We start from the raw sequence: 23,834 nt of genomic DNA on the forward strand, positions 1-23,834 counted from the left end.
TGTGTTCGTAATTTTATCTATGACATCGCTAAAAGAAGATAAAATGGAAAAATTGTCATTTTCAACATCTGACATGAGACTTTTCACTGTGTTTTTTAATTTGTCTATGATGAACAGGGTTTCTATTGTTGTTAGGTTACTTTTTTGTAGTTATTCATTTATCGAACTATTATTCGGTAAAGCGCTGGTGGCCGCAGTAAAATCCTCTGGTGGCCGCACATGAGAACCACTGATGTATAGTAATATAGTACAGGCATTGGATTTTGGACAATCATACCATGAGTTGTGAAAATGTAAAAGTCATATACACAGTAATATGATTGTTTTCATTGAGATTCTGAAGAGAAAGCATAAACCATTGCTATTTATATATTTTTATTTTCTTAACCAGCTTACGGGCTTAAGTTGTTTTCAAATTAATCATAAGGAAGCCTGCGAGACCTTGTGATCTCACTTGATTTGAATTGCATCATTCACAGTCTGCCACAGGAGTGAGAAAGAGTAGATGTAAATCCTGTGCTTTATACTGAGGATTAGTTTCCCTTTACCATCACGCAGTAGGCTCTGCACAGTAGTAGGCAGGGACGGCTCTTGTAAAGGAGCACAAGTGCAGTGCACCTCCGTGTTAAGATTAAAAGACGATATCCAAAATATAATAATATAATAATCTATATGAGTTAGCCAGTTTAAAAGTTCGCGCGCATTCCTTGCAAAAAATACTACCAACTTCAGCGCGCGCGTTCCGAAACCGCATTTTTATACTTGGTGTGCATATTCGAGATAAAACCGCCTGAACGTATCTGTGGCGTCATACCAATATGAATTTCACAGTGAAATCGTTCGTGACGCATTCAAATATGGGATATTTTAACCGTTAAATGTTGGTGTTCTCCCCCGCTCAAGATTGTCGAATCACTGCTTCGGCTGTCACGTACGAACATTACCGAATACGAATATCTCCTTGAAATGTTCGAGGTCACAGTGGTCAGTCAGTACGCGAATATTTTTTGTATTACGAAGTTCGTTAACTATTTACAGCATTGATTAGTGAGTGAATAATGTCGTTTTCGGTTGAATATATTAAAGACAATCGTCGCGATTTTTCAAAACGACTGGAAATTAAGGCTGCGGGACGCCCTACACCAAGTTTAAATTTAATTCAAAAGTGTACAGTTAAAGGCGAAGTGATTAATCGAAAATTTAACGTGGAAATGTATAGAAAAGTGCCATGGTTATGCGGTTCTTCATATCTAAATACTGTTTTATGTTTTCCGTGCCTTTTATTTACAGGTGAATCAAGCTGGTCAGAGTCTGGGGTGAAAGATTTAGTTCACCTATCAGATAAAGTGAAAAAACACAGTAGTTCTGAAAAACACATTTTAAATGAAATGCAACTTGCAGTGTTGGGAGCATTAGATATTGGATCTCAGTTAGACGCCGGGTATCGTTTGTCAGTGAAAAAATTTAATGAACGCGTAGACAATAATCGATATATTTTATCCAGGTTGATTGACTGTGTGAAATTCTGCGGGGCATTTGAATTAGCTTTGAGGGGACACGATGAATCCGTAGATTCAAATAATCCAGGGGTGTATCGAGGGCTTATTGATTTCGTCTCGGAAATTGATATTGCAATGAAACAACATTTAGATAGCAATAATATTTTTAAAGGTACATCAAAAACAATTCAAAACGATATTTTAGATTCAATTTTAGAGGTTTGTCGCAATGAAATAAAACATGAAATATCGCAAAGTAAGTTTATCGCGATCCAGGCGGATGAAACCACGGATGTAGCCACAACTCAACAATTAGTTTTGGTAGTTAGGTACGAATTACGCGGACAAATACATGAACGTTTCTGGAAATTTATGACGCCGAAAGATCATACAGCGGTAGGTATTGCATCTGAAATTTTCAAAGAACTCGAACTTCTCGAGATTAAACAAACCCAATTAATCGGGCAGAGTTATGATGGTGCAGCCGTTATGAGCGGGCGACTAGGTGGTGTACAGGCTTTGATAAAAGCTTCGTATCCATACGCACACTTCATACATTGTTACGCCCATCAATTAAATTTAATAATGGAAAGAAGTGTTTCCGCTAACACAATGGTCCGAAATTTTTTTGCTAATTTACGAGCATTTCCAGTTTTTTTTTCGAGATCTGCGAAAAGAACTGATATTTTGAAAGAAATAGTTAATAGAAAAATACCATCAGCACCGACAACGAGATGGAATTTTAATATAAGAACGGTAACTGTTGTGCACACTTATCGCGAACAGTTAAATGAGTGTATGGAGCACATTTTAGAATCAGTAAATTTAGACGCTGATACTATAAACCAAGCTGGAATGCTGTTACGATATTTAAACGACGATAATTTTAATTATTGGTTAGATTTTTTTGCCAAAATTATGCCCCACTGCGATATACTTTTTAAGCAACTTCAGTCGAGATCAAAAGAAGTATTAGAGATTAATAAAGATATTGAACATTTTACACTTGCTATTCAAAATATTCGGGAAAATAATACGCTACAAATTCAGCCCACGAAAAAACGTCGACCGAATGATTTACCACATTCTGTAATATGTCATGAAGTATGCGATACGATAGTGAACCAAGCTAAAGATCGTTTTGAATACCATGGTCATTTAGTAATATCTAAATTGTTTTTTAGTGAAAAATTTCGCGATTACCATAAAAAATTTCCAATTATAGATTTTAATACAGCAATGGCAACATACGATTTTATTGACAAATTGAAACTTAAAAATGAATTAATTGTTTTATACAGTCGAGAAGATTTTTACGTCACCGATGGAGCGTTATCCATACTACAGCTATTCACAAATAATAATTTACTCGGAGTATTTAGTGAAAGCGTTAAGCTATTGCAAATAATTTGTACAATACCGATGACGTCAGTAGAAAGTGAGCGTTGCTTCTCAACTTTAAAAAGGATTAAGTCATTTATGAGAAATACCATGTCTCAAGATAGGTTAAATGCTCTTGCGATGTTAAGTATCGAAAAAAAAATGATATCGTCAATGTCGGACTTTAATATTCGAGTAATCGACGTATTTTCAAGATCCAAAAATCGGAGGATGGACTTCTTGCATAAATAGGTGAGTCTTTTTTTGCACTCCCTAATATTTTTGTCACCAGCCGCCACTGGTAGTAGGAGAATAGTTTACCGATGAGTGCCCAAAAGAAGAATGGGAAATTGAGTGCCTACATATTTTTTGATGTACGTACAATAATAAATACATGAAATTTGGCATTGTTTTTATGAACATACGACATACAGTGTTGGTAAAATTTTATCATAAATACTCTATAATATATCATCAGATATTGTTATTATGTATTGATAATGCTCTTAGACTGGCTACACACGATAACATGTTGACTGCTACAGTATGAAAACATCTACGTTTCTAGGCGCTGTTGTTTACTAAATAGGAGGACCTTATAATGGAATTGCGGTTAAAAATGGGCGGAGCATGTAATTTCACAGTTTTAACACGTAGCCAAGAGAATGTTTTCGTACAGTACAAATATCCACGGTACGTGGATGAGGCTCCGTGAATATAATGTGGGTATTGTTCAATGCTCTATCTATCCACATAACATTGACAGAATTAGAAAACTTCAATAATTGTATGCATCAACTCCTGTTTGGAGCTGTCCATAAATACCTACCAGCCGGTCTATATTTATGACTTTCACTATTGATGTTTGCCACTTCTTGTGATGTCATCGATCCAACGGATACCATGGATGTATGAGAGTCAGAACGTTTTAATGCTGGCTCTTGTAACGATATTGCTATTTGCTGTAATCAAAAACAAATAAATAATTCAGAAAAAGGAGTGTATGTGTGGATTTCCAATACATAACCTAGCCAATTCTTTGCTTACGAATAATTTAATACTTAATAAATAATCTATTAAATAATAATAATAAATAATCTATTAAATAATAAAAATGTTAATTTAGTATACAAACGGTAACAGTATATTATACATAGTACAAAACTCACATTGATTAGCAACTATTTTTATTCAACGAATAATTTATGAAATTCAAGAATATAACCTTTTTTTATTGAAAATACATAATTTTAAAATGCCCATGTGCTTACTTTTTTTTTTACTAATATTACCCAATTTTTACATTTTACAAAACAATTTTTAATATCAGCCAACTCCACTATTGCATGAACAGTGAAACCCCGATTCTACGGTTTTCAAGGGACCCTAAAAAAACGATAAATGCGGGATATATGTAAGAAAAATTAAAAAAAAAAAACTCGTAGAGTTCTAATTGAAAGGTCTGTATGTATCATAAACAATTCTACGAAAGTGAAATGAAAAATATTCAACAAAAACGGTCAATCGGGATAGTATTTGTGACGGGACCATAATATTTAGATGATAGACCGAGGAAAACCATAAATCGGGAAACGGTTAATGCAAGATTATTTAACATTGTTCTTATGGGTGTTTTGCGGGACTTTCAAAAATGAACGATCCGTGCAGGAAAATGATTTATGTGAGAACGGTAGATCGGGGTTCCAATGTAATGATTTATTGGCAAATCACGTTTGCTGTTTTATCTATGAAAGTATGAAAAGAATAATATTATAATTATACTTTTGATTGGGATTTGGCATTTTTAATAAATATAGGTAATATATAGAAAAAATGATTAGATTATTTCATATTGTGGACATTGTGGATCTCATTCTCATATTATATTATAATACATTCAAGTATGTGAATATAGTTCAGTGGGTGCAATTCTAAAATTGCTTTCAATGAAGTGGAATATAATACATTATGTAATGAACTTAATGGCTTTAGCAGTCAAGTAGATTTACCTCCATCATAAGCAATTTTTCTGGATATGCTAAATCTCCCGGTGCTGGTTTGTAATTGAGCACATCAGAGCGCAGACAAACGTGAGCACGATAAGCCAACCTCTCTTGGCAATCTTGTAATAACTGAGCCGCCACTCTTCCAAACGCACTCAATGGCTCGGCTGAAAGTAAATTACAATATAACACACCAGAAGAAGCATCTTTACTAATTTCAATCTATTAGCTGCTAATTGTTTCCCAAACTTGCAACACGCTGGTACTTAAGTGACAGATTTTTCCAGCATACCCCACATTTGACGATGAATTGTGAAATTATCGATTTGGATGTAAGGGATTTTTTTCATATTAATCTATACAGGATATAATATTTGTAAGCCGGCTCGCACATCACAACTCGCCTCGTGTGCCTGACAGCCATAAATCAAAACTTCCGAGACCAGCTGGCCAGTGTTGCATGACACAACCTCGCACATCTATCTAGCGACAGTTGCGCGTAGCCTTCGAAACGTATTGATATTTCAATGCGGTGATCGGCGAGCCGGTATAGGAATGACCAATTCGTAGGTGTTTCTTTGTGACTTCGACCCTTCGACTCGGAGCCAGAGAAGGATGCAACATGTCGAATGCAACAGCCAGATGTTTTTTTCAGACGACACAGTTGCATTTGATCAATCTGCGAAGCTCCATTTGGCAACGCGTGTTATGTTGTTTCGTTAAATAACGACGACGTCACATCGACGTATTTGAAACGTTTTTAGGCGAGACGAGTTCCGATGTGCGAGCCGACTAACATATTACTTTCCTGATTTTCAAAATAATAGTATCTCACAAAATTATAATACGAATATGACTGGGGGGGAAGTAACAAAGCTTGGAAAAGACTATAATTATTTGCATGCTGATAACTTTTTAAATAACTAATATAATATTCGAATATAATCTGTTAATATTTGCTTATTAATGACAACCATGAAATAAATGTAATGGAGGAAAGAAAGACTAATTCATCACGTCAGGAATAATGGATTACAATAACTTTCTATGCTGTAGACAGATGAACCAACCAGGAATCTGGGGTTCCATGATATTATCTACTATACCAGGAATGGCTAACCTTTTTATGTACGCGTGCCAAAATTTCCCAAATAATATTTTTCGACTGTCTGACGTGCCAAGCAGTTTTTTTTATGGCGAAATTTTTTTTTTTAATTTTCTAAAAAAAATTGTTTTTAGGAGTTCTATAAAGAGGTTTAAAAATTACAATTGAGTTATTGATATTCTATCTTTCACCGTATTTTTTTCTTTCTAGCCGAATGCGTATCTTTTATGCTTTGAATATTTTTTTCCTTGTTTTCAAATTACTCAAAGAGATCAGAGATGAAAGCATTTAAATTCTCTTCTTTCATGTTTTTTCAATGAGTGGTTTTCCATATTTGGAGATTATGTATGAGGTAAAATAACGAGCAGTTATTATATTTGAGTGACTGCCGATAATTAATTTTATAAGGTTTGTTGATTGTATATTTTTATTTTTAATTCCCCGATCCTAAGGACCGACCTATGCAATCGTATATTTACATTAAACGTAATGATTATTCTTTAAAATGATTTGCCTGCAATTATTTATACAATGCGATTTGTCATTATTTATGGAAGTCTTTCGTCGTTTCCATTTCCTCATCGATTGATACCTAAACATAATATGAAAAACCGAAGAAAATACGCATGGCTATGTCGTAATTATTTTTTAATATTATAAGTAAGTACCTACTTACTTAAGTAGGTATATATTTATTTGTAAAACTTTTTTATAAAAAAAACATTTTTTAAAAATACATAAAATAGTTATATTTCTTTTCTCTTCAAAATGAAACATTCGCGTGCCATGCAAAATCATCTCCATAGGTTCGACATCCCTGCACTATACAATATGTAATACCATCATAAATCGTCTGGTGTTCGAATTTAGAACTAAGCTCATCACAATATAAAAAGTATTGAATGATATGTCAAATATTAGCACGTGTCGCCCTCACTCAGCGGTCAACTTATATGGAACTTTTATGGTGGATCCATACACAGTACTATTTTAGTATTATCATCTTTATATAAAAAAAAAACGTTAGAAAATACATACACAATGTTAATTTTAATCCAACATTGGATGTAAAGTGAAAGTGTTGGCCATTTTTTTTCAACAGTAATAATTAGTAAATAGATATAGATAATCAATACTTATTCAAAATTATAAATTAATTATTATTTATTATCCTTTGGATGTCTATTTTGTTATTTACCCATGTCTAATAGAATATGTGTTAGCTATGTAAGGATTCCTCAAAACAAAAAAGGTTGGAAATCTCTTTTTTGGGATTCTGGCTTATTATATGTGAAAATGAAAACTCACGGTTATTATTGACATGCTCTTCCAGCATTTCAATTTTAAGAATAGTACACAGCTCGGCTAGCGTTTCCAAATGATTAATATGAATGACGTACGGTCTCAGAGTGTCATATAAAGTATTACAAAGTCCCGACAAGTATGATCTGGAATCAGGTTAAAGAAATTGATAATTCAATAATAGGTCGGAATGGTAGGCGGGCTAAATATGGAATAATCCTGGCAGTCATGTTTTTATTGATATTTAATATAATACACAGCCGTAGTGATATAGTAGCAAATGTGTAGGGTGCTTAATGATTGAGGATAGATACCACAGTGCCATGCCGACTGCCTGCTTTGTTGGCGTACTATCAATTTTTACATGCATTTGACACATATAGTATAATTCATGTAGTGATGATGTCATATGAAATATTATGGGAATCTTATTCTGATGATGTTGACTTCATGGGAATTCGTCCGAGTTAGGGTCATGATTGTGTTATCACAATCACTGCTGACCTGTTAATTAATATTTAATTACCACATTTAAATCGCATGTTAATTATATCTAATGGCCAGTTGCGCCAGTCGCTGTGTTAACACTAAATGTTAAAAGAACACTTTATAAAATTTCTGCACAAAGAAGATAACATGTACAAAGTGGAAATAATTACATAATATCATGTTGATTTGATCTTAAAGAAGTTATTTCAAATACATATAGACGTTTTACTGAGAACATATCCAATGTTACTATTGGAATTGCTTCGACAGAATGCAGCTTTAATATTATGTAAATATCAAAAAATATTAAGAATAATTGTCAATGAGAGAGAGTCAATATCGTCTTAATTCATTTCAAATCCTGTTTATAGAATATGAAACAATAGAATTATTAAATTATGATAAATTAATTAAAATATATTTGGAATGTATAGGGAAAAAATTAAATTCAGTTGTTTTTAGTTTTGTATAAGTAAATAAATATTAGCCCACAATGGCTTAGCGATAATGTGTTTATAATGTCGTAGATCCTGGCTGTTGCAAATTCTCATGTTATTTTTTTAATCAACCCAGAGTATAGGTTGAGCAAATGCCTAACAAAAAAAAGTTAATACATCTCCACTGAAGGCCCATATGATTTTCTTAGGATCGAACATGGTAAAAATTAATATATATAAGGTGCATTGGGGTAATTCCGACAGGAATTTCTATGAGATGACTAGAGGTTATATATTTCGGTTAACTATTCAAAGTGTTTTATATTTACTGCCATTATTGTTTTACCTCTGTGTACTTAAAGAAAAGATGTATGATAAATATATATTAGATTCTTGAATATATAGTTGGGTTCTTTAAATTGAGAATTTGAAATATTGAGTCATTTTTTTTTGGAATTGGGGAAATTACGAACTATCTAGGGGTAATTCCGAAATTATTCAAAAGTTGATTTTATTGCACTTTGACCGAAGGTTTATCTTTCTTTTTCGACCGTAATTACTCCTAACACAAAATATCATCAATTTTGTTAATAGTTTCCATAATCCCTAACTTTTCATACTATTAGTTCGGAATTACCCCAAAAAAAAGATAGTGGTTCTCAACATTTCAGTTAAGTACATAGGATTATAGGGATTGTGGAACTGGATAGAGCAGAGCAGGTTTACTCCCGGTTGTCACTACCAGTTTTCTTCCCACCGGTGACAAATAATGAGAAAAAATATCCCAATATGACACAAGTACCTACCACCTTAAATCAATAAAATAAAGACGAGGAAATTGAAAGTGATAATTTAAAAAATATATATATTTGAGTCTACATTCTTATTTGCCTACCTTGATAGAACAATATTTTTTATAGAGATATTTTTTGTTTACTTACTGCTTTTTGCATAGCAAAATAAACTTTCTTCATACCCGTACAATTAAATTAGTCAACATTAAAAATGTTAAATCAAAGCCGGAACTTCTCTTTTTAATCATTTTCATCTACTTTTACGGCATAAACTTATAATTTATTCCTGCTAGCAAACCTAAAACTAAAATGCGGGCTACACTGTTAAAAAAATATAACAGAATTGCTTACATGGTCTGAAAGCCTCACATATACATAGTAATGATCTATTGGTTTGGTACGCAATCAGTCAAAATAAATTCTATCTTTATCATTACATAAGTAATATTCTTTTTCATCAGCACTTTTTTTGTATATATATCTTCTTCACTATTAATGACTCTGGAACGTTGTCACTATCTTTTATTTTGGTCGTAATAAAGGTTAGCTGCTGCTGTGGTCTCATAGTTTTTAAGAAGTTGATAGAGAAGTATGTTTTCTCATGTTTTATTATTTCTTCTATGAACCCAATATAGTACCTCCATTTTTTTCTGATTGAATATCTGACAAGCACTGAATCATTTAATTTGTAATTTTCCTTCTTCTTCTTCTTGAGGGTCCTTTTCTTGAGTTTTGTATACTATATCATTATTTTTCAGTTTTAGTAGCAGTTGTTCATCTTTGTCTTTTTCTTTCGAGTCTTCTCTAGTTGTCATATTTTTTCCTTTTATAAAAACATCAACGTTGTCTTTGTGATCTCTTTCAATGTGTCTTTTCTCTTCGTTTTTTTTGTCTGTTTTATCCGCTTGATTTTCTTTACCTTTGCTTTTTTTGCCAACACCTTTACTCTTAGTACAGAGAGAATTTGAATCGTTGTTGGTGAGTATCTTTTCGTCAGTTAAACTTTCACCATATTTCACATCTTTTGTTTTTTTTGTGACCTTGGTTCTTCCTTGTATATTTTAAAATCATCTTCAGAGTATTCATCCATCAATACTTCAAAATCAAGATAATCTATAATATCAGAATCGCTATATTCGCTCATGATGTCGGATACACTAGTTATGCTGTTAAGTGAAGGCTGGCGTTACTGCACTTACCCAAGATTATAATATGATGTGCGATAGCTTCTTATTAGGACGACGCTAAATTTACTTACTTTAATATTAATTTAATTAAGTATATTATGTACATCTAAATTAGATATAATTTTAGTTTCTTTACAGATTGAGAATCACTGCCAATTACTATGAAAAAGTTAAGTGGGCTATTGCGGAATTAATATATATCGGAATAACCCCAAAGGGGTATTTCCGAAAAAAAAATAAAAACACAGCTAGGACGTTGTGTTCCTCTCACGAATTCGTAAAAAACGATAATCTATCGTAAAAGCAATCACTTATTCAAATAACTTACCAGAATTCCGAGATATGTAAGTTGGGGTAATTACGAATCAGCAAAAATGGCGCGAAAAACACTTCTCCGAAAAAACTTGATGGTATGCACGCATTGTTGACACTAGCGACTAGCGACGACTGACGAGGCGAGCACAATGAACATGGTGTCTAGACTAAATGTTGCCAATAGGAAAATATCGCTTCCATTGGTAGAATTTTTGAACTTTCGGAATATACCCATATTCGGAATTACCCCAATGCACCTTACCTATATATATTATAATATAATATATATACCTATATATATTATAATATAATATATATAGGTATATATATTAATACATAACATTTTAATCTATAAAATTATTTGGGAAATATTATCATCCTTACTTTTAAAAATCTTCATAATTGGGCTCCAGCCAGAGGCACAGTTTGCCTAGGGCACTTAAAATTATTAACACGGCGGATCTGATAATACACAATCACCATAATAAATATCTTTACTTTTATTTCAAATAACTAAATACCAATGCATTTAGATATTTATTTAATTTTATTAGTAATGGTGTGGCAAGACAGTTAGTCAAAATCCATAGGAGAGTGATCATCACCATAATAAATGTCATACTTACATCAAAAGAGGAGAAGACTTTGAGAAAAATTGTAGGAACAAGTCCCATTCATCTTGAGAGATATGAATAAGAAAGGAACATGCTGAACGCATCAATGTACAATGATCTCCTTTGTGATTGCCAGTCAAGTCTTTGACAGCTGTTTCCACTCCCTTCCAAATTACTTGAGCTCTTTGAGATAAGTAAGATTGCTGGCATTCACTGAGAAGATTCGCATACCTAAAAATAATTACGCAATGTGTTTTATATGTCACGTATTTTCAACTGCCAATCGATTGAAAATTATTTTTTTATTGATTTCAGCCCTATTCGTAATTTGGCAACATTGCATCTATTCGTTATTAAAATGTATATCGATAACACCTACTCCTACTACTGAATCACTTTGTCTCTCTGCGAATCATGCGTCAGCCACTGTGAGAGTTTTAAGCTGACATTCTGGTTGCGGACATTCTGTTTTATAAAATAGTAAACTTTCGTAATTCACTATAATCTCTCCTAAGAACTTGGGATTTTAATCAAATCTTAATTCTTCACCTATGTGGATCACCTTGCAAAATTACACAAAGCAGGTATAGCAATGTTTGACAAAAACCACCCAATTTCGATCGCTTAATTAAATAATAAACAAATTTTGAATTAACTGACAGATTTGAATCGGGTTTTCAGAAAATATTTTAAATAAATCAATGTATTACATAAAACAGCATTCCAATATTTATCACTCTGCGGGTGGTCTGTTAAATAAATTTTGTGATTTAAATTAGTTTATTTAAACTTAAAAATATTTTTGGTACTGTTCGGTTATCAGGAATACAGCGGAAAACACATTTTGAAAATAGCCGATAAACTGGATTATTTGTTAGGATAACCTAACCTAACCTAAACTAACCCAAACTAACAAATAATCCAGTATATCGGGTATTTTCAAAATGTGTTTTCCGCAGTATTCCTGATAACCGAACAGTACCAGATTTTTATATGCTAAGGTGAGAGATGGAGGAAGTTCTTGGAGTAAGGTAAAACCCAGCCATGGGCGGATAGATGTTAAGCCAGTGACAATGACAATGATGTTTATTTTGTATGGCAAAGTTATCTCTCTAAAGACATCAATGTGGTATATGCGTTTTGTAATAATTGTTAGCTACTATAGAATACCATGTTGGCTAAAATGTTAAAATTTGTAAAAGGTTGGGAGCTTCTGAGGTTTCAGATCGATAGGATCAGGGCTTATTTTGTAATGTCACGCGGTGGAACGGCGTTCCGGCACCTTTTTTCATGGTATTTTTAATGTTTCAAAAGCAATTAGACGAAACAATGTTCGCCCTTAGGTAGTACAAGTTAATTTTCCTGAATCATCTCATATGAAAAAGCAAAGGTATCTGAAAAACTATCGTGTTTGATATATGCATTGAATTCTATTACCATTTCTTCAAGTGAATGGGGACGCTTATTTTTGCAAATGAATCTAATTATTACCCCAATAAGAGCTTCATTGAAGACCAAAACAGTTTCGGGACTTTTGTTCATTAAACACATCGGACAACCTTTGACACTTTTTGGTACATCAAAATACGTTAATCAGTGGTTACTCAGTGGAAGAAATTCGGCCATAAACTCTAACACTAAGAAAAGGACTCAAGACGATTTGCCAGACGAGAAATGGACAAAACTTTGGAGATCACTATAAACTTTTATTCAACAAATACATGAAGTTTTTACAATTTCATTTTCGACAACTTTAATTGTATTTTTTATTTCTTTGTTTAACTTTAGATTTTACATGTCAAAAAAAAAAGTTTAATTTTCTATGCGCTTTGTGGCATAGGAAAATGAGATCCCCGGGGTTCCAGCGGCTAGCTCAGGAGTCCATCGAACCCCGGATTCACAAAAAAAAAGAAATTCAAACGGTTGGAGTATAAATAAAACACGGTCTTTCGTGCTCGTAACGTGGTCTTCTTATATTTTACATTTTCTTTAAACGTTTACATATTTTGTTTTAACAATAAGTTTCGCAGGTCCTATCCTATCGGAAAGGGGACGCTTACTTCTTTTTTTCTCTCTTTTTAAATTCCTCGTACCTACGCCGTCCAGCAAAAAGGACTCTCGTGATTGGCCAAATTTTATCGCGTGATCCTTACGATTTGACGAATCACGAGGACCACCTCGGCGCAGGCGCGTGGAGACTTCAACGTTGCCGGCAAAATTTATTAGATTTGAATAAGTACTTATATTTAGTCTTAAAATTATCTCTTTCATCCATCATCATTTATACTTTTTAAATTAAATTAAATTTATCTTAATTACACCTCCGCCCAATATGCGATTTTCACACACCGGACGAAGGCCTTTACTTATGATTAAAAAATACTTACGTGGTTGAGCAAGGAATCAGATTAGATGTTTTATGAAGCCGTTTCTAGAGGTCAGGGTTACGTTTCGACTTATAGCTACTAAATGATTATTTTACACCGGGAGAAGCCCGCCTGTAACAGGGGTGTATCAATTCGCCCCATCTGGATTAAAGTCGAAAGGTACGCCCTGATCTCATCGGCCACCCATCCAATTCCTTGTTCATCCGTTAAGTACATGGCATGATAACAGTTTATAAAAAAATTCAACTACAATCTAATTATTCTAACAAAAAAAAAAAAAACTCTACACAACTAACTTTACGTATTGTTTCTATATTTATTTTAATTACTATTTTCCTGCTCAAAGCAATGCTCCTGAATAAGTCAGAGTTTGATTAATTTTCCTTTCTTATTATCATTTGTCATAATTTATTATTATTTTATTTTTCTCCTGTAATGTCGTGCGTTTATTTTGTTTTCGTAATGTTTTCTTGTTATTTTATTCGTTTTTATTAGTCAGCGGAGGGGTCGCGAAGCTGCAGTCTTTGACTCTCGCGCTTTCCAATCTTTCTTTTGTATTCCTAGGGGCTATATTCGTAGACGTTTGGCCCTCGTTCGGAATTATTATTTCGTGTTACGTTTTTCTTCTTCTGGTGCAATAGGAGCGTACCTCGTTTGGCGTCGTCTGCCTTTGCAACCAGGGCGTGGTAGTGGCGTTACTATTGAGCCAGGCTCGTTTCGAGCAGCGGATATCCTTCTGTGGAAAGTTTTCCACTCATCTGCTGGTCTCTGGAGTATCACCTCACGGACAGATACTGTGTCTCCATCTGTTCCTATTACTGCGGGCAAGGCATCGTATAGCAGTACAACGGCTAGGCTCGCTGACGGCGGCACGGCTTTCTCACAGGTACTAGGATGGATTTTCACAATAAGTATCTTTTTCCCTTTCTTTTCTTTGTAGATGGTTACACTTCGGAGGTACCTCTTGTTGTTTCACGATATCTTTCAGGCGTCACGTCCCTAGTCTCTCCATGAACCTGCGCGAGAAAGGAGAGTGCGCACTCTCGACACCATCAAGCTTTGGTATCATGAATTTTCGGCTACGCTGCCTTTGGATGCGCTTACTTCGAGAGGTGGCTCCCTTTGTGCTTCCAAATTGTCTTCATCTGTATTTATTCTTTTTCTTTCTTTAGTAATTTATTCGTTCATTAGACTTCCTGTACTTTAAATTTATTCGAATTTACTTTATTAATTACTCCTACCCCATACATTAAATAGCTACTAATTTTATATAAAATCTTCCCATTGTACTTATGGTACTTACTATCACATTTAATATTTTACCCTAATACCCATAAATATTTTGCAACATTGTATTGACTGTATAAATAACATTGATATTAAAAATTGAAATATTCCACCCTCTCATTATATTTATTTACTGAATCAGTAAACTTAAAACTGTGTAATTAACTTTATTTTTAGTGAAACCCGTTTTATTTAAAAAAAAAAAAATTGTTGTTTCGTTTTACGCGCCCGATCCCGGCGTTATCGCGTTAAGTCTCATGTCATCCGATTCCAAAGGCGCGCCGATTTGCGGTGCCTCTCACGTTTTATTATTAACATTTTTTTTTTTTTATCACAAGCATACAATCTCTACTTTCATCCTCTTATACCTAATTTTAACTTATTATTAAAATTTCACTTATCAACTATAATATACACTTCGTCGAGTGATGCCGTATTATTCCCGTTCCGTTTTCGCTGTGTTAAATTTACGATTGGTAATTTGTAAAGAAATAATAGTGACGGTCGTATACTATTTTCTTCGTTTCTCTTTGGATTCAAATTATTAACACGGCGTAACTTTGAAACAGGTTTCGCGCTACTGTAGAATATCCTTTCTTTCCCGTTTATAAAATTGTTTGCGATTTTCAATGTTAATGTTTTCTAATTCATTCATATTTACTTTATTTGAACGGAAAGAATTGGCGTCACTTTGCGAAGCGTTATTTTTAAAATTAGAATGTACATTTTTCGTACTAATGAACTTAAGATTACAAGGCTCAGAAAGTTGGTCCTTAATTAACTTTGTATCCGTAATTAGAAGAATTTCCGGATGTTTTATTCGTATAATCTACACATTTCACTTCCAACAGCAACTCGGCGTTCACCCTTGACTCGAGGGTTGGCGACTGGTCCTGCTTCATCTCCTCGTGGTCGAGCCTGCGCCCGCACAGCTTCGATTCATCTCAGCTTGCGCGCCTTTTCAGCCCTCTTGTGAGGCTCCCTGGCCTCGCGTTTCCTTTTTCTCTCCTCACCGAACATCCCGTGGTCGACTAGGGTACACGACATGTTAGTGATACCCTAGGAAAATCGGCATTTTGCTCGCCGTTTTTCGTCGCGAGTGGGCCGTGGCCTCTACGAGCCCTCCTCGCTGGATACCGTCGATGATGTGTCTGGTCTCCATAGGTGGGATTTGTGCAGCCATTCGTCGTACTGGAGACGCGCTGGTGCTACGGTCTCCAGCACGACGCTAGACGCGGTCAGCTCCGTATGTGAACTGTCTTCGAACACCAGAGGGCTCTCCCGGTTTGATGTTGGAGACAGCACTTCTTCTTCGATAAGGGTCACATCGGAGTCCGCTTTTTAGTTAACCATTTCATGGTTGTTCCGGCTCCTGGATCATAAACTTTTATTTAGCGTTCGCGGGCGTAAATTTTATTTCGCGGGTTCGGAAGAATTAATGCGATTCTTCACGCCTCATGTTGCCAGGGCGCCATTTGAGATACCCGGGGTTCCAGCGGCTAGCTCAGGTGTCCATCGAACCCCGGATTCACAAAAAAAAGATATAAACGATTGGAGTGTAAATAAAACACAGTCCTTCGTGCTCGTAACGTGGTCTTCTTATATTTTACATTTTCTTTAAACGTTTACATATTTTGTTTTAACAATAAGTTTCGCAGGTCCTATCCTATCGGAAAGGGGACGCTTACTTCTTTTTTTCTCTCTTTTTAAATTCCTCGTACCTACGCCGTCCAGCAAAAAGGACTCTCGTGATTGGCCAAATTTTATCGCGTGATCCTTACGATTTGACGAATCACGAGGACCACCTCGGCGCAGGCGCGTGGAGACTTCAACGTTGCCGGCAAAATTTATTAGATTTGAATAAGTACTTATATTTAGTCTTAAAATTATCTCTTTCATCCATCATCATTTATACTTTTTAAATTAAATTAAATTTATCTTAATTACACCTCCGCCCAATATGCGATTTTCACACACCGGACGAAGGCCTTTACTTATGATTAAAAAATACTTACGTGGTTGAGCAAGGAATCAGATTAGATGTTTTATGAAGCCGTTTCTAGAGGTCAGGGTTACGTTTCGACTTATAGCTACTAAATGATTATTTTACACCGGGAGAAGCCCGCCTGTAACAGGGGTGTATCAATTCGCCCCATCTGGATTAAAGTCGAAAGGTACGCCCTGATCTCATCGGCCACCCATCCAATTCCTTGTTCATCCGTTAAGTACATGGCATGATAACAGTTTATAAAAAAATTCAACTACAATCTAATTATTCTAACAAAAAAAAAAAAAACTCTACACAACTAACTTTACGTATTGTTTCTATATTTATTTTAATTACTATTTTCCTGCTCAAAGCAATGCTCCTGAATAAGTCAGAGTTTGATTAATTTTCCTTTCTTATTATCATTTGTCATAATTTATTATTATTTTATTTTTCTCCTGTAATGTCGTGCGTTTATTTTGTTTTCGTAATGTTTTCTTGTTATTTTATTCGTTTTTATTAGTCAGCGGAGGGGTCGCGAAGCTGCAGTCTTTGACTCTCGCGCTTTCCAATCTTTCTTTTGTATTCCTAGGGGCTATATTCGTAGACGTTTGGCCCTCGTTCGGAATTATTATTTCGTGTTACGTTTTTCTTCTTCTGGTGCAATAGGAGCGTACCTCGTTTGGCGTCGTCTGCCTTTGCAACCAGGGCGTGGTAGTGGCGTTACTATTGAGCCAGGCTCGTTTCGAGCAGCGGATATCCTTCTGTGGAAAGTTTTCCACTCATCTGCTGGTCTCTGGAGTATCACCTCACGGACAGATACTGTGTCTCCATCTGTTCCTATTACTGCGGGCAAGGCATCGTATAGCAGTACAACGGCTAGGCTCGCTGACGGCGGCACGGCTTTCTCACAGGTACTAGGATGGATTTTCACAATAAGTATCTTTTTCCCTTTCTTTTCTTTGTAGATGGTTACACTTCGGAGGTACCTCTTGTTGTTTCACGATATCTTTCAGGCGTCACGTCCCTAGTCTCTCCATGAACCTGCGCGAGAAAGGAGAGTGCGCACTCTCGACACCATCAAGCTTTGGTATCATGAATTTTCGGCTACGCTGCCTTTGGATGCGCTTACTTCGAGAGGTGGCTCCCTTTGTGCTTCCAAATTGTCTTCATCTGTATTTATTCTTTTTCTTTCTTTAGTAATTTATTCGTTCATTAGACTTCCTGTACTTTAAATTTATTCGAATTTACTTTATTAATTACTCCTACCCCATACATTAAATAGCTACTAATTTTATATAAAATCTTCCCATTGTACTTATGGTACTTACTATCACATTTAATATTTTACCCTAATACCCATAAATATTTTGCAACATTGTATTGACTGTATAAATAACATTGATATTAAAAATTGAAATATTCCACCCTCTCATTATATTTATTTACTGAATCAGTAAACTTAAAACTGTGTAATTAACTTTATTTTTAGTGAAACCCGTTTTATTTAAAAAAAAAAAAATTGTTGTTTCGTTTTACGCGCCCGATCCCGGCGTTATCGCGTTAAGTCTCATGTCATCCGATTCCAAAGGCGCGCCGATTTGCGGTGCCTCTCACGTTTTATTATTAACATTTTTTTTTTTTTATCACAAGCATACAATCTCTACTTTCATCCTCTTATACCTAATTTTAACTTATTATTAAAATTTCACTTATCAACTATAATATACACTTCGTCGAGTGATGCCGTATTATTCCCGTTCCGTTTTCGCTGTGTTAAATTTACGATTGGTAATTTGTAAAGAAATAATAGTGACGGTCGTATACTATTTTCTTCGTTTCTCTTTGGATTCAAATTATTAACACGGCGTAACTTTGAAACAGGTTTCGCGCTACTGTAGAATATCCTTTCTTTCCCGTTTATAAAATTGTTTGCGATTTTCAATGTTAATGTTTTCTAATTCATTCATATTTACTTTATTTGAACGGAAAGAATTGGCGTCACTTTGCGAAGCGTTATTTTTAAAATTAGAATGTACATTTTTCGTACTAATGAACTTAAGATTACAAGGCTCAGAAAGTTGGTCCTTAATTAACTTTGTATCCGTAATTAGAAGAATTTCCGGATGTTTTATTCGTATAATCTACACATTTCACTTCCAACAGCAACTCGGCGTTCACCCTTGACTCGAGGGTTGGCGACTGGTCCTGCTTCATCTCCTCGTGGTCGAGCCTGCGCCCGCACAGCTTCGATTCATCTCAGCTTGCGCGCCTTTTCAGCCCTCTTGTGAGGCTCCCTGGCCTCGCGTTTCCTTTTTCTCTCCTCACCGAACATCCCGTGGTCGACTAGGGTACACGACATGTTAGTGATACCCTAGGAAAATCGGCATTTTGCTCGCCGTTTTTCGTCGCGAGTGGGCCGTGGCCTCTACGAGCCCTCCTCGCTGGATACCGTCGATGATGTGTCTGGTCTCCATAGGTGGGATTTGTGCAGCCATTCGTCGTACTGGAGACGCGCTGGTGCTACGGTCTCCAGCACGACGCTAGACGCGGTCAGCTCCGTATGTGAACTGTCTTCGAACACCAGAGGGCTCTCCCGGTTTGATGTTGGAGACAGCACTTCTTCTTCGATAAGGGTCACATCGGAGTCCGCTTTTTAGTTAACCATTTCATGGTTGTTCCGGCTCCTGGATCATAAACTTTTATTTAGCGTTCGCGGGCGTAAATTTTATTTCGCGGGTTCGGAAGAATTAATGCGATTCTTCACGCCTCATGTTGCCAGGGCGCCATTTGAGATACCCGGGGTTCCAGCGGCTAGCTCAGGTGTCCATCGAACCCCGGATTCACAAAAAAAAGATATAAACGATTGGAGTGTAAATAAAACACAGTCCTTCGTGCTCGTAACGTGGTCTTCTTATATTTTACATTTTCTTTAAACGTTTACATATTTTGTTTTAACAATAAGTTTCGCAGGTCCTATCCTATCGGAAAGGGGACGCTTACTTCTTTTTTTCTCTCTTTTTAAATTCCTCGTACCTACGCCGTCCAGCAAAAAGGACTCTCGTGATTGGCCAAATTTTATCGCGTGATCCTTACGATTTGACGAATCACGAGGACCACCTCGGCGCAGGCGCGTGGAGACTTCAACGTTGCCGGCAAAATTTATTAGATTTGAATAAGTACTTATATTTAGTCTTAAAATTATCTCTTTCATCCATCATCATTTATACTTTTTAAATTAAATTAAATTTATCTTAATTACACCTCCGCCCAATATGCGATTTTCACACACCGGACGAAGGCCTTTACTTATGATTAAAAAATACTTACGTGGTTGAGCAAGGAATCAGATTAGATGTTTTATGAAGCCGTTTCTAGAGGTCAGGGTTACGTTTCGACTTATAGCTACTAAATGATTATTTTACACCGGGAGAAGCCCGCCTGTAACAGGGGTGTATCAAAAAGCTGCCTGAAATTTCATTTAAATGATATTTGAATATAATTTTCTTTATTAAAAAGCTTGACAAGAAGTGAGTTCCGGCACCTTTTGTCTTAGCCTTTAAGCCCTTGATAGGATCATTAACAAAAAGTAGTTTTAAAAGTAATGAGTAGATTTTCAAACTATACATCACTGATTGCAAGATTTAAATGGTAAATAATTCCGTTATTGACTTGAGAATAACCAATAACAGTAGTAAACCACAGTGACATTGTTATTAAACTTGGCCTATTCTATTGGGATTAGTAACATAATTTTAAATATGTGGATCTAGCGTAATAAATAAATTTTATTTATAGCTAATGTCAGAAAACATTCAAGTGAATAACAGTATATACTTAATATCATTTAAATTAAATTGGAACTTTAAAAAGACTTTATGATTAAAAATTAATGATAATTAGTATAAAACTTTTTGTTTTCAAATAAAATGGGAGAAAAGTATACTTACTCTTCACTTTTATCTACTCGATCTTCGATTTCTTTCAATATAGTCTTTATCTTTGGAGCAGCAGCTTGAAATTTCCCAAAAAAGAGAGCAAATGCTGTATCGGCGGTTGGATTTAGTGTCGTTAGATCGTCCACAGGATTCGAACCCTTTTCTAAAAGTTGGGGTGCTAACACTTGCTCTGTGGCATGTGTGAGAACGTGGTTCACATATGACCGTATCAAACCAACGGCACGAGACAAACAATGTCTGTATTTCACTAAATACACATGAGACTCTTTGTAATTCATCTGAAACAAATCATATCATAACATTTAAACCTTTGCACACAACCACTTAAAAACTAATAATCATTAAACATATTTTTTGTCAAGATCTACATAATTTGGGGCCCGTATATACAACAAAAAATATTACAAAAGTTTGGTGGAGATATACCTAGGCACAGTGTCACCTATAAGCAGACTCAAAATGCCACCGCGTCATGTTTAGTCTCAAGTTTTACGTAAATTTGTTACCTATCTAAAACATTTTGGGCGAATGGCTAACATCCATACATCGTAGAAAAGTCTGTTATTATAACCTCCATTTTGTAAAGCTCCATATTCTACACATAGGAAAGGGCATGGTAATTTAATTTACTTTTCCATATTATTATTTTTGCATAGCTATCTTAAACTGATATATAAGAGAAGAGGACCATCATTCACATCGACTGCTTAATCTGCAAACTGGGTAACTCCATTTGGGCAAATTGGTCACAAAGGAGAAAAAACATAATAATTTAACTATCGAGCGGAATTTAACAATTCCAAAAATACACTTGAAATTTTTTTACAAATAAACTGCACTATGAATAATTAATACACTATTTTAGCTTTTCTTTTATAAATTAAGAGTATTTAATAAAGACCAGAGTTGTTCCATTTACGATAAGGAGTTTTTGTAAGCATAGAAAACATGCTTTATAACCAAATGCCATGAAAATCTTATTTTTGGTCAAAAGTGCAGTTGGCTGGTTTGCATATTAAGCAGTCGATATCGTCTTTGTTAGCGTGGCAGGTAAAAATTTTGTCATCTCCATGAAATCTGCTCTCAAAAATTATTGTTTTATTTGCCACCCCTATTCTTGCCACCTGTTGTGCCCTCATCAGTTGGCCATTCAATATAATTAGCATGTTATTTAAATGTGGTAATTAAATAGTAATCAAATGCTCCGCGGTAAAGAAGAATAGGCCACATTAAATATTTTTTTCTAAAGCTCTTATGAATTTTCGCATTAAGCCCTGATATGACTCACGAAGCTCAATGGTATCATGAAACCCTGGTTAGGAATTACTGCTCTAGAATAAACATATAACACAAAAAAGCACTAAATGTTTACCGATGATGAAAAAATACCATTTCAACAATAATGAAAATTTTGCACATGAATCAGTTTTATCTATCAGGCATGGACCATATGCAGAGATTGAATATTTTTCCCATAAGACCCCTTAACACTTTAATTTTAGAAGCACCACTCACGCCAGGTTCCTATTTACATACATTTAGATATGACGTATATATACTTACAAGAAGAAGTGGCGCCACTTTTCAGGCTTCACCTGTGTACAGGCATTTTTCGAGGAGTTAGTGGTGCTTCTAAAAATGCCAATGTATACGGATACTATGTCTAAAACTACACATCCTCAAATTATCTTGAAAAAGATACATCACCCCATGAATAAGTAAAAATGTGCACAATGGTTATAAACATTGTAATAATCCGCATTGTAAATGAAATATAATTATTACTTACGTTACTTTTCAAATAATCCATACATTCATCGATTTTCGATAAAATAGTAAAAAAAGCTTCACTGGAGACCGACAATGTAGGACTGCTAAGAAGCTGCGATAGTTTTTCTACTTGTGCATAGAAATACAGCTTCTTCTTTATTTCCTCACTAATGAAATGTAATTTCATTTGATCTGCCAGGAGTTGTTCACTGACTGAATGCAATGCATTCGTTTTTGTGGATACCAGATTATATTCCTCAGATAATCTTTTAAAATCGAGCAAGGACGTGTCGACCTAATACAATGCAAACAATATTTTAATACAGTGGTTGTCTAATAAAAATTACAATAATAAATCCATGCAACAAATAAGCAGGAGTTATCTCGAAGAGAGTCGCAAGTACGGCCTCCTTATTAATAGGAATAAGACCAAGATAATGGTTGTCGATCGGGCTAACCTTCTACCAGCAGCAAGTATACTCCAAAACCTAGAAACAGTGGACGAGTTTGTATATCTGGAATCGACCATTATTGGAAAAGGCGAATGTGAAGCAGAGATAAGAAGACGCACACAGATTGTGAAAAATGCGATGACACATCTTACAACTATATGGAAGGATCCGGGAATTTAAATTGCCACAAAAGTGATGCTTGTTCAAATATTAGTTTTCTCCATATTTTTATACGGTGAAGGCAAGGGACCAGAAGGCAATTGATGCCTTCGATATGTGGTGCTAATGCCGAATGCTTTGTATTTCTTGGACTAAGCATAGGACGCACCAGTCAATCATCCAGAGACTGCAGATAATGGAACGGCTCTCAACAATATGTCTGAGACGCATTTTGCTAATTTTTGGACATAATGTTCGGTGCGGACTGTACAACCTGGAGTTTTAAGACTGGTAGTTTTAGATGGTCTGTAATGAAGGCAAAGCAAAGGAAGAGCATCGGCGCGCTGGAGCGACCAAGTGAAGGAACTGACTGGGGGTAGCATTTACTCTGCACTGAGAGAAGCAGAGGATCAAGAGAAGTGGAAAGTTTTGGTCGCTCAAAGGATGACAAAACTCAAAGGTGGTCACGATCCTCAGCCATGAGGGAACGACCAGGAAGATAATCAATAGTAGCCATTGTCCTACTGTCCTATGAGTCTTAAATTAGTTTCAGGGCTACTTATGCCATTGTAGAGGCCAAACGAGCCTCGAGCCTAAGCGATGGTGCCCACAGAACGCGTCGAGCGGGCGAAGTCGGCGTATTCATAACCATAATCACACGTCTCTCGCCGCGCATTACCCTTCACCTATGTAATAAGTAGCCCAAGC

General features: G+C 35.4%; 1 protein-coding gene across 1 annotated transcript in view; it reads right to left on the reverse strand.

Annotated features, from left to right (window-relative positions):
* Positions 1-23,834, reverse strand: part of Cog3 (conserved oligomeric Golgi complex subunit 3) — a 34,352-nt gene that overhangs the window by 7,328 nt on the left and 3,190 nt on the right. The window contains exons 3-8 of the mRNA XM_085947153.1: positions 22,535-22,810; positions 20,737-21,023; positions 11,138-11,356; positions 7,296-7,435; positions 4,889-5,049; positions 3,709-3,841 (exon numbers count right to left, since the gene is read on the reverse strand). Coding sequence (XP_085803279.1) covers positions 3,709-3,841; positions 4,889-5,049; positions 7,296-7,435; positions 11,138-11,356; positions 20,737-21,023; positions 22,535-22,810 — 1,216 coding nt within the window. The remainder of the gene's footprint in view (positions 1-3,708; positions 3,842-4,888; positions 5,050-7,295; positions 7,436-11,137; positions 11,357-20,736; positions 21,024-22,534; positions 22,811-23,834) is intronic.

Source organism: Rhyacophila brunnea, unplaced genomic scaffold (genome assembly GCF_057557595.1).
Source record: "Rhyacophila brunnea isolate RB1 unplaced genomic scaffold, BYU_Rbru_1.0 scaffold_2, whole genome shotgun sequence".
Lineage (NCBI taxonomy): Eukaryota > Metazoa > Arthropoda > Insecta > Trichoptera > Rhyacophilidae > Rhyacophila > Rhyacophila brunnea.